General features: G+C 39.6%; 1 protein-coding gene across 9 annotated transcripts in view; it reads left to right on the forward strand.

The window, feature by feature from the left end:
• The window catches only part of Pkhd1 (PKHD1 ciliary IPT domain containing fibrocystin/polyductin), a 432,625-nt gene that overhangs the window by 17,364 nt on the left and 402,874 nt on the right, over positions 1 to 12,387 (forward strand). For all 9 annotated transcript variants that reach the window (XR_013425107.1, XM_005318573.4, XM_078019904.1 and 6 more), the window contains exons 10-14: positions 242 to 281; positions 1,174 to 1,244; positions 8,164 to 8,265; positions 9,068 to 9,163; positions 11,521 to 11,662. Coding sequence is in view for 8 of the 9 variants with exons in the window: in XM_005318573.4 (XP_005318630.2) it covers positions 242 to 281; positions 1,174 to 1,244; positions 8,164 to 8,265; positions 9,068 to 9,163; positions 11,521 to 11,662 (451 nt within the window). In the remaining variant the exon portion in view is untranslated. The remainder of the gene's footprint in view (positions 1 to 241; positions 282 to 1,173; positions 1,245 to 8,163; positions 8,266 to 9,067; positions 9,164 to 11,520; positions 11,663 to 12,387) is intronic.

A 12,387-nucleotide genomic window follows, 5' to 3' on the forward strand; every position in this document is an offset into this window, starting at 1 on the left:
CAGTCTAAGTCCAGGGTGGGCTCTTAGCTGCTCTGCACTATTCTATTTGTCCTTTTGTCATTGGAAATCTACGTTGCTGATGGTGCTGCCTAAGATATTTATTTTGTGCACCACCAAAAAAAAAAAAAATAACAGGTTTGGGTGGTAATTTGATGACTTCAGAGTCTTTGGGTTTATGATAGCAACAGCCCAGGAGACTCATGCAGATCCCTGTACTAATGTCTGTTCCTTTGTGTTTCAGGCTCCCAGAATGTTAGTTTCTCAGTATTTAACAAAGGAAAGTAAGTAACCGGGAGTAGGCAAGTTTGTTGTCATCTTATACTGCCTGATTTTCTATCTTCCTTACTTTTTTTTAACCTTTTATAATGGAAAATTTCAACCATATACAAACAGAACAGTATAATGAAATAGCATAATGATTTCTTTGACTTGGATGAGCATAATTGCATCCTGTGCCTAATCTAGAGGCATTATACCTATTTCAGTGTGGTGGTGGTATAGAGTTTTGGGAATTACCTCTTAGGTAATCCCAAAGTTTTGTAAATCTAAACTTGTCCCACATGCCTTATGTGGGATACAGTTTCGTGAAATGCGTTGTGCCATTCCAGGAATGCCTTCTTCAAGAAGGAAAGGGTCCAAATACCATCAGCTTTGGAGAGAGAAATTATGATTCTGGATTTCTGTAGGTCTTATTTCATGTTCTGGTGTCATATGATTTTCTAGGTACTCCTTTAAAAGTATATCATCTAGCTAATATTAAATTCATCGTGATGATAGTGACATGTTACCTATAGACACACAGCCCCAAGTATGAAATTTCTTCTTTGTTTTCTCTCACTTTGTCCCAAGAACACATCTAGTGTCTCTATGATATCTACCATAGGCAGACACAGTACTGGGCCCCTTAACATTTGTCATTCCATTTAATGCTTGTGACACTTTTTGAAGGAGTTCTTATTCTCATACATTAATTTTATAGATTAGAAAACAAACTTGACCTTTGGTATTATTCTCATGTGTTTAAAGGGAGCTGATATCCAAACTGTTCTTGAGGTCATGATCTTCCATAATCTTCTTGTCCATAATCTTCCTTTAAGGCAGCCAGTTGAATAAGTATAATCTCAGATGATGTTTTACTAAAAAACAGAATTTTCTTTTTTTTTTCCTTTGCAGGTCAATGGTGCACAAAAGTGCCTGGCTGATTAGCGCTAAACAGGAGCTCTTCCTGTACCAGACACACTCAGGTACTGTGTCCCTGCATCTTATAAGCCTCATCCCTTCCTTGATGCCTCTTTCTTCTGGCAATCTCTCTGTGACCATTAATACCTGAAGCTGTCCCATCACGGAAAATTCTTTGGTTTTGGTTGAGACTTGATTCTATGAATGTCAGCTTTAGTTTCTGCAGTCATGCATTGCTATAGAAATGCCTCATTAGGCAATTAATGTTTGTATGAACATTACCGAATGCACCACAGGGATGGATCACTCACTCAGGGTGGCTTCTTGAACTAATCAAGAGATGAGCTGAGTGTGAGTTGTAGGAGGCTGCTGCCAGTGTAGCCAAGCAGGCTGTTTTACATAATTTTTTTTTTGTTTTAAAAGTAGAAGTACATTCTAAAATAACAATGAAAAGTATGGCATAGTAAATACACAAACTAGTAAAGCCATCATTCACTATCATTATTATTATCATATATCACTTATTATTATTATCATTCATTATTGTTATTATCCAGTGTGGCACATAATTGTATGTGCCATATTTTAGAGGACTGGTAGTGCAGTAGGTTCATTTACATCTGCATCACTGCAAACATATGAGTCATGTATTGTGTGCTATATTCCTGCAAGAGCTGCCACATCACTAGATGATAAGACCTTGTCAGCTCCATTATAATTTTATGGGGCCACTTTCACAGATGTGATCTGTTGTTGATCAATATTGTTACGTGGCTTGTGATGCACATTAAAAAAGGCTGGATCATAAACTTCTATACAAAATCTATAGATTCAGGTTGAATGGAAAAAAGGAAAGTCATGACTTGTTCTATGTTCTGAAAAATTACAGAAAAGAGGTAGCATTTAAACATCTAAGAGCATATTCTTCCAGTTACTCTGATAGCCCATCTCTGAGTGTTCACTGAATAACTTATAATTTGCTGAAATTGATGCTAAGCTATTGCATTCCATCCATGAGTAAACCCTCACACTAGAAAATGAATGCTGAAAATTAGAAATTTGCATAAAATTGCGAACTCAGTTAAGTAGTACAAAGTCAGTTGCTAAAGAAGAATACCTAGATTCTAGGATTTGATACAATCACAAACTCATTGCAAGTATGTCTAAGTGAGTTCATATTCCAGGAAGCAATCAATATCTACGGTTGCAAGCTGGGCTTGGTGGCCCATGCCTGTAGTCCTACCACTTGGTAGACTTAGGCAGGAGAATCCTTCGAGTCCAGGAGTTTGAGACTAGCCTGGGCAACATAGTGAGACCCTGTCTCAACAACAATACAAAACCTCAAATTTGCATTTGCCAAAAGTGCAAGATATTTCACAGGTCATAGGAAATATGCCATTCACTTTAATTTAATATTTAAAATATTTGCACATTAGTTACAGAGAATAGTGGGTTTCATTGCAGCATATTTGTATATTCATATAACATAATGCATCAGTTTCACTCCTCCGCTTGCACTTCTCTCCTCTCTGCCCCTGATATCTTTCCTCTACCCTAATGGTCTCTCCTCTACTTGCTTAATTTTAACCTTGCTTTTCCTTTTCTTTTAACAACACAATTAGCATGTTGAGGGTGAATTTGAAGAAGCACCCAAGGTGATATTTACAGTGACAGCATAAATAAGAATCTCAGTCCCTTGCTGAGGGTTTTACATACAACTTCAATATCTATTTTATTAACTAAATTCATTAACTATGAGATGGGTAGCATTAATTACATTTTTCAGATGAGAATATAGATGGAAAGAGTCAAAGTAATTTATCAGAAAGTTCAAGTGCTAAAAAATGCAGATAATTCCAAATCTTTTTTTATTTGTTCTTTTTAATTATATATAACAGTAGAATGTATTTTGACATATCATACATACATGGAGTGTAACTTCCCATTCTTGTGGTTGTATTTGATGTGGAATTACACTGGTCGTGTATTTATATATGAACATAAAAAAAGTTATGTCTGATTCATTCTACTGTCTTTCCCATTCCTACCCCCATCATCCAATCTGGTGAACTTCCATTCCCACTTCCCCATATGTTGTGAATCAACATCTGCATATCATAGAGAACATTCAGATTTTGGTTTTGGGGTATTAGCTTTTTTAATTAGCATGATAGTCTACAGTTCCATCCATTTACCAGCAAATGGCATTATTTTATTCTTCTTTATGGGCTGAGTAATATTCCATTGAATATATGTACCATATTTTCTTTATTAATTCAAACTTTGAAGAGCACCTAGGTTGGGTCCATTGCTTAGCTATTGTGAAATGAGCTGCTACAAACATTGATATGGCTAGGTCACTGTAGTATGATGATTTTAAAACCTTTGGGTGTAAATTGAGGAGTGGGATAACTGGGTAAAATGGTGGTTCCAATCCAAGTTTTCTGAGGAATCTCCATACTGCTTTCCAGAATGATTGCACCAAATTGCAGTCCCACCAGCAATATATGAGTGTAATTTCTTCCCCACATCCTCGTCAACATTTATTTTTATCTGTTTTCTTGATAATTACCATTCTGACTAAAGTGAGATGAAATATCAGTGTAGTTTTAATTTGAGTTTCTCTAATTGCTAGTGATGTTGAATATTTTTTTCATATATTTGTTGACCATTCATATTTCTTCTTCTGTGAAGTACATGTTCAGTTCCTTTGCCCATTTATAGATTGGGTTATTTGTTTGTTTTTTTTTTTGGTGTTAAGTTTTTTGAGTTCTTTATATATTCTGGAGATTAATGCTCTATCTGAGGTACAGGTGGCAAAGATTTTCTCCCATTCTGTAGGCTCTCTGTTCACATTTTTGATTGTTTCCTTTGCTGTGAAGAAGCTTTTTTAGTTTGATAGGATCCCATTTACTGATTCTTGTTTTTACTTCTTGCTCTTTAGGAGTCTTATTGAGGAATTTAGGTCCTAAGCTGACATAATAAAGATTTGAGCCTACTTTTTTTTTTTTCTTCTAGTAGGCACTGGGTTTCTTATCTAATGCCTAAGTTCTTGACTCACTTTGAGTGGAGTTTTGTGCAGTGATTAAAGATAGGGTCTAATTTCATTTTATCACATATAGATTTTCAGTTTTCCTAGCATCATTTGTTGAAGCTATCTTTTCTCCAATGTATGTTTATGATGTCTTTGTCAAGTATGAGATAATTGTATTTGTATGGGTTTGTTTCTTTGTCTTCTGTACCATTGGTCTTCGTGTCTGTTTTGGTACCAATACGATGCTGTTTTTGTTACTATAGCTCTGTAATATAATGTAACATCTGGAATTGTGATGCTTCCTGCTTCACTTTCCTTGCTGAGGATTGCTTTGGCTATTCTGGCTCTCTTATTTTTCCAAATGAATTTCATGACTGCTCTTTATGTTTCTATAAAGAATGTCATCAGAACCTTAATAAGACTTGCACTAAATCTGTATAGTGCTTTTGGTAGTATGGCTATTTTAAAAATATTAATTCTTCCTATTCAAGAACATGGGAGAACTTTCCATTTCTAAGATCTTTTACAGTTGCTTTCTTTAGTGTTCTGTAGTTTTCATTATAGAGGTCTTTCACCTGTTTTGTTAGATTCATTCTCAAATATTTTATTTTCTTTAAGGTAGACAATTCTAAATGTTATGCACATAATCAACATGTTCTTGGAAGATTGCTCTCCTTGTCACCCCACCCCAATCTTCTCTGTGAATCTGCAATCACTGTGAACCCTGGCATGCTGGATAGATTGGAAGAATGTCTGATAACACAGCTATTTTGGATTTCCAGGGTCAAAATCTCTTGGAATCAGGACACTCAGGCCAGAACTTTTTCATAGCCAAGGAGGTTGTGGGGAGAGCAGAGATGGCCAACCCCACAGAGCCCCAGGATGAGCACATTGAGGGTTGGCATTCAATTACTAGTCTAGCTTATTAAGCCAATAATCTTTCTGAATCTCAATTAAACACCTATAAAATGAACAATGTGTTATAATAACCTATAAAATAGTTGTTATTCTAACTCCAAAAATTATCCAAAGAAATTGATGAACAAGAATCTTGGACTTCATCTAAGATTTCCTTCCCCCCTCTCATTTCCATGTCCATTCAATTGCTAATTTCTCCCAGTTTCACTTCCCATGTTTCTTGGTTGTGATATATTCACTTTATCTCCACAACTACTGTCTAAATCTGGCCCCATCATCTCCTGTTACAGACTATGCTGAAATGGTTTCTAAATGGCCCTCGCTCTGACCTTTGTCCCTTGTTGATCCGTGCTCTACATAAACACACCTACTCTACACCACATATCTAGCACGCATCTGATGCTTCTTTCTTGCATGCTGTCTATAAGGGGTCTTATCCCCTACAAGAAATGATCCAGGCTTCTGTCCATGGCTGATCTGCTTCTCCAGCTCCATTTCTCCATGTATGTTTCAGCAATACTTGGAGACACTGTGCATTTCTTCTCCATATTTAACTATCATTTGCTTTCAGTGTCCTTTCTCACCTTCACTTGGTCAGTTCTGATTCATTCTTTAAGATTCAGTTCAGACTGAATCTTATTGTGATGACAGGCATATTGGCACATGCCTGTCATCACAGAGGCTCAGGAGGCTGAGGCAGAATGATCCTAAGTTCAGAGCCAGTCTCAGCAACTTAGTGAGACCCTAAGCAATTTAGTGAGAACTTGTCTGTAAGTAAAATATTTTTAAACAGCGTTGGGGATGTGGCTCAGGTGTTAAGTGCCCCTGGGTTAAATCCCCAGTATTAAAAAAAAAAAAAAAAGATTCAGTTCAGATCAGTTCAGATCATTTCAGTCTCTAGAAATTTTCTTCTACTCTTCTGTATCCTCGCCCCATCCCCAAACTTCTCAGCACTTCATATACTTTCTCTAGTTTTGCTAAGCAAGACAGCTATAATTTTGCTCTTTGATACCTTCTCTATCTTAACATTAGTGACCTCCTGGAAGAGAAAAACTGTGTTAGGTTCATCTTTATATCCTTATACTATAAATCAGTTGTTCTGTAAATGTTGAAAATTTTACCAGATATCAACTTTGTTAAAAGTTTAAGAACTTCCTAAATTGATTTTGTCTGTGGTCTGTGTAATTTTGAGTGCATATCAAAAAAATGTGTTAATGGGGCATAATGGAGTGCTCCTGTGATCTCAGCTACTTGGGAGGCTGAGGCAGAAGAATCACAAGTTGAAGAACAGTCTGGGCAACTTAATAAGATCCTATTAAAAAATGAAACAAGTTGGGCATGGTGGCATGCCTATAATCCCAGCAGCTCAGGAGGCCGGGACCAGATGATTGCAAGTTCAAAGCCAGCCTCAGCAACGGTGAGGTGCTTAACAAGTCAGTGAGACCCTGTCTCTAAATAAAATACAAAAATAGGGCTCAGGATGTGGCTCAGTGGTTGAATGCCCCTGAGTTCAATCCCTGGTACCCAAACAAAACAAAAAGATGAAAAGAAAAGAAAAAAGATAAAGAAGAAATAATATGTTAATCTTTTCATGTAGCTAGCCAGAAAATTCCAATATCCAATTCCAATATCCAATATTTTATACTGACAAAATGTGATAAAAAGTGTATAAAAAGGGGGAAGTTATTACTAGAATATTGGAAATGGAGGGGACATGCAGGAACCATTTGTTTTGCTAGGTGGTCTGCTCCTCTGGAGGTGATATCCAGGATGTAGCAAAGTGTCCCCACACACTCGCATCACACTTACCCTCCCAGCTCAGCCCAGTGGTTCAACAGCACATTCCCAGTGAATGGCATTACATGGTGGGGCTTTCTTTCTGGTGACCACAAGCTGCCCTAGGCTCTATGGCTCTGCACTCTTCATTGCCTGGCCTCCTTCAGTTGGATGACAACTGTTGATATTCTGTCCACATCTAGCCCTTTGGCTTAGGTAGGACCCTGTTCACTTCAGTGTGGTCCTGCCATCATATTGATATATTTCTCTATCTATAGATCTACATGAGTATTTATATGTATGAAATATAAAAAATTCTCCTTAGGCATTTCATGTGATATTAGACACGTGTCTCCCCAAACACTTGTTTTGTCTTTTAACAGGATCTTATTAAGTTGCCCAGATTGTTCTTCAACTTGTGATTCTTCTACCTCAGCCTCCCAAGTAGCTGAGATTTCAGGTGCACTCCACCATAGCCCTCTAACACATTCATTTTTATATTTGAGTGTTGGAGATCATTTTTTGCCCCGAATACCTCCTCTGCTTTGTCTCATGGGCAAAAGCACTATGAAATACTCTCATTGAATTCATATTTTGAAGTGGCAGCTCTTTATGATTAGCCTCCTCCTTCAGCTTATCCGAGAACGCAGCTCCTCTTTTCCCTAGAGGGAATGAATTTGAGCAAAGTGTCATAATAGGAGAGGAAAGGATGAGGTGAAGTGGGGATATGTGGCATATTGCTGTAGAGGACCTAAACAACCGGGAACAGCTTGAGGTGGTGAGCACACAGAGGGGAGCCTGCAGCAGGGCAGCAAGGCTGAGTAACTCGTTCTTCTGCTTAGAGCACATCACAGATTCACATGGGTGACTCAAATTCTTGCCCAGCGCCACCAAAGTTGACTCCTCCAGATGGTGTAAACTGCTGTTCCTGACTTGTAAATAAAGTCCTTGAAGCTGAGAGACAGATTTCCTAAGAAAGCATCATGGTATATAGAAGCTTTTCCTGATATGATGAGTGACTCTGCATGTCCCCTCCATTTCTGATATTGATTGGTATAATATATATCTATAGTCTTTTCTTGTTATGTGCATTTAAAAAATGATTATTAGTAGAAAAAAATTTCACAGATGCTGGACTTGGAAAGTTAGAGTAGAAAATAAATTATGATAGCTTCTATTATTATATGATTATCTGGGTCATATCCTGATCTATATTTGGAAGCTTACTTTTTTTTTCTTTTTTTAATTTCTTGCAGAAATCCTATCTGTGTTTCCAGAAACTGGGAGCCATGGGGGAAGAACAGATATCACAATTACGGGAGACTTTTTTGACAATTCTGCCCAGGTTACCATAGCCGGTAACTATGTTGGGATAGCTGGAAATAGTTCACGGTTTCAAATGCTGTAGGAGCTTACATACCTCTTATGGCCTGGGGGGCTGTGAAGAAAAGCAGTCTTTGCCTTATCTATCGTTTCATGTCACTAAGGTCTTTTACTGGTGTTTGGTTGTGACCTAGTGGTCCTGTTGCTTTGCCAATAGGTTATGGGAACAGGATGTCCTACAGACACACTTAAAATGCATGGGCAATTTCCTCAGGTGTCCCCATCTTGGGGGGAGAAGAGAAGCAAAAGATACAGTTGCCTCTTTACAGAGGTTTACTTCTACTAAAAAGCAAGCCCTTTCCTCACCTGCTCTCCTTACCAGGAGTAGGTGGGCACTGGCTCTGCAGACTCCTCTGGAATAGCCCTTGGAAACTCTGTCATGGTACCTGTCTGGAACCATTGGTTCTGACAGGTGGTCTGCTCCTCTGGTTGGTGATATGTAAGATACAGGACAGTGTCCCCACACATTGACATCACACTTATCCTCCCGGCTTAGCCTAGTGGTTCAGCAGCACATTCCCAATGAATGGCATTACATGGTGTGGCTTTCTTTCTGGTGACCACAAGCTGCCCTAGGCTCTATGGCTCTGCACTCTTCATTGCCTGGCCTCCTTCAGTTGGACGACAACTGTTGGTATTCTATCCACATCTAGCCCTTTGGCTTAGGTAGGACCCTGTTCACTTCAGTGTGGTCCTGCCATCATATTGATATATTTCTTTATCTATAGATCTACATGTGTATTTATATGTATGAAATATAAAAAAAATTCTCCTTAGGCATTCCATGTGATATTAGACACGTGTCTCCCAGGAAGATTGAGTGCACCACCCAGGCTCCAGGAAAGGGGGCAAGGCTCACTGCTCCTCAGGCAGGTAAGAAAGTCACCAGGCTGTTCAATGAACTCTCCAGTTACGGGCTTAGCCACGAGGGCCTGGAGAATAGGAACAAACATGTTTGAATTCTGTCTCAGCTGCTTGGCAGGTTAGCTCAGTGAGCTCCCAGTCTATGATACCATTTCAAAGCTTTCATATCAGGGAGGCTCTGAGTTTTTTTCAGTTGCTTAGTGACATTGCACTCCCAGCCCCAGTCAATGTGTAGCCAGTGGAGTTCAGCAGAGACCATGATCCTGACAGCATAACTACCATGCAGACATAAATTGCTGAAGGAATCTCCAAAACTGCCTCCCTGCATCTGAGGGGTCAGTTGCTTGTTCTTTATCTAAGAAGATAGGAGCAGTGGAGTGTGCTCTTCTGTGCTCATAAGAGTACTATTAGATAAGACAGGAGAGTTGGGCACAATGGGGTGCATTTAAATGTTGTTTTTCTCCCCTGTGGGCATCTGTCTGCTCCTTTCAAAAATAGGGTTGTATCATAACGTTGCCACTAGCAGAGGCCTGCAGTGGGTAGGAACAGAGGAGGCAAAGTAGCAGGTGCCACCTGTCCTCCTCTGTTGAAAGCTTCCATCTCATAGCTGCAAGCACTTTTCTGCTAAGCATTAGTATTGGAGGCTGAAGTGTAGTTGGGGACTAAAGGTGGTTGGCATGTTACCCAGCCCAGAAACTCAGGCTGCACATCTGTGCACAGTGCCTGACCTAATGGTTAGACTAGATGCAATGAGAGTCAACTCCAGAGGCTCAGTACTTGGAAGGAGAGTTGCCCCGCAGGGGAGGAAAGCTTTCTAAAGAAAGGCCATTCAGGTGTGAAAATGCATGCAAAGCTTTGGCTTGAGAATTCTCCAGTTCCCAGATCCACAGTTTTTACTTAAGGAAAGCTCCCATTCAAGGAAACAAAACTATTAAAACAAGTAATTGAGAGAATGTGTGTTTCCCGTGTCAGGAAATACATAGCCTGCTCCCTCGTTGAGCGTTTCCCGCTTTAGCTACTTGGATAGTGGTTGGATAGTGGTAGGGTAATTTCCTGAGAGCAGCTATTTTTGACAGTAGTGTCCTTTATGAAATGCTTTTGAAGTTTCTGCTATGGAAGTAGGGCAAGCTACTATGCAAAGAAGTGTTTTTCCACCACGAAGTGTGGTGGATTCTGCCTCTAGAGGACATTTGGCAATGTCTGAAGGAATTTTAGCTGTTTTACTTTGGGATGGTGGTAATGCTACTGGCATCAGGTAGGTAGAGGCCAGGGCTGTTGATTAGCATCCTGTGGTGCACATGACAGCCCCTGCAGAGTAACCCAGACCTAAATGTCAACAGTGCTGAGGTTGAGAAACCCTGGGTTAAGGTAACATTATTAAAATATGTTCAATTTTCTGCTTATCCCTTACCTACCTCTCCATCTTATGGAGGAACGACAGTAGAAGTTTAAAATAATAATAATGACCCTAGCCATCTCTACTGAACACGTATTATGTTTTGGACTCTGTATTTAATATATTTCCAGCTTCCTTTTTACTGGGTTATCATCTCTATTGGCCCCATTTTGGTGCATGAAAAAATGAAGATACAGGAGAGAGGCATTAAGCAGTTTGTCAAAGCTATGTGGCTAGTTAAGTAGGAGAGCTGGGATCTGAACCCACAGCTAAGAGTCCAGAGTTTACCCTTGACCTGAGTCAGTATCCAATATTGATCACACATTTGCTTTGGCCTCAGGTTTAACTTAATATAAAACACAAATTAATAAGCACACTGTTTAAAGTGTCACATATTAGCAGTATGCCACATAATTGGCTCTGAATGTACTTTCACACATTGAGATTGTAGCACTTGAAAAATTTAAGGATTGCCAGTTTTCTGGGAAAAGTGAATTTTATGGAATGAAATTTTCAGGCTGAACTGGACTTTTAAAGATACTGAGATTCACTTGAGGTTTTGGGAGGCACAAAGATAGGCCATGCCACAAACACACAACCACACTGTTCTTCCCTCACCCAAAGCATTTGTCTGTTCTACTTGTTCCCTAGGACTCAGCTCTCTTCTCCAGAACTCCTGTTAAAAAGGGCTCCCTACTCTCTTCTCTGGTCCTCTAAGAGCATCTCCCTTTACTGTTTCCCATCAAGTGTCTCTTTACAAGAGGTGGTGGTCTACCCAAGGAATATTTTCTGCTTTCCAGAACATTTGTAGTATCTATAGAGCCTCTCACCTGATAACTCCATCTTCTCAGACAACTCACCTTTACAGAGAGTACCTGGGCCATTTTCACTCTGTAATTTTAAATAAGTAGTCTCCCAATTTGGGGAGGGTTGCTGTCTGAGATTATGAAAAAAAAAATATGTCTTGTAGGCAATCGAGGGCTTCTTTTTGAAGTTGGAGATGCTTCTGATGGCTTGGAACTGACTGAAGCCACCCCTGGGTACAGGTGGCAGATTGTGCCTAATGCCAGTTCTCCATTTGGGTTTTGGTCAATGGAAGGACAACCTTTCAGGTATGTTGTAGAAAAGGCAGAAGTACTTTACTAGCTTCTGTGAGGCTGATACAGATAATTAAGGCAGTGAGGTTTCTGGAGGAGAATTCATCACGCCAGCAGATTTAGCAATGGACCTGGACAGTGTTCTCAACTGCTAGTGATCAGCGTAGCCAAATATTGATCAATATGTAAAATTCACATGTTCTACAACTCTGCTTACAATCTGCTTTGGAGATGACAATCCACTGGAATATCAAGCTAAGCAGTCTTGGTGGATAGCAGAGTAGTATCTCCTGCAGATATAGTGGAGGTAAAGTGAACATCTGGTTGACACTAAAGTAAGATGCAAGAATTTCCCTTTGGGCCTGTGAAGGATCAAAGGCTGGGGAGCAGCAGTTCTGTTGGAGCAGCCATCCTCATGGCCAGTGTACAGCAGGGCAATCTCTTGTGGGCTCTGCAAGATGTGGTTTACTGCCACAGTTATTGCTTGTGATCATGATTTTCCTGTTGAGTGTTTTGAGTCTTTACTTTCTTCAATGCTGAGATTTATAACATTCTATAGTAATCTTAAAAAGATATGAAAAGTTCAAGAATTGTTTAGACACTGCTTCGTTAGTGCACTCTCAGGGTAGTTAGAGAAGCGAATCCTTTGCAGCTGATCCCTTCAAAATCCTTCTCAGAGAGCACAGTGGTGGTTCCTGAGTGTGAACGTCAGTCCGTCTGAGACCTCCTCAGGGGTATCA

The sequence above is a fragment of the Ictidomys tridecemlineatus genome, chromosome 8 (assembly GCF_052094955.1).
Source record: "Ictidomys tridecemlineatus isolate mIctTri1 chromosome 8, mIctTri1.hap1, whole genome shotgun sequence".
NCBI lineage: Eukaryota > Metazoa > Chordata > Mammalia > Rodentia > Sciuridae > Ictidomys > Ictidomys tridecemlineatus.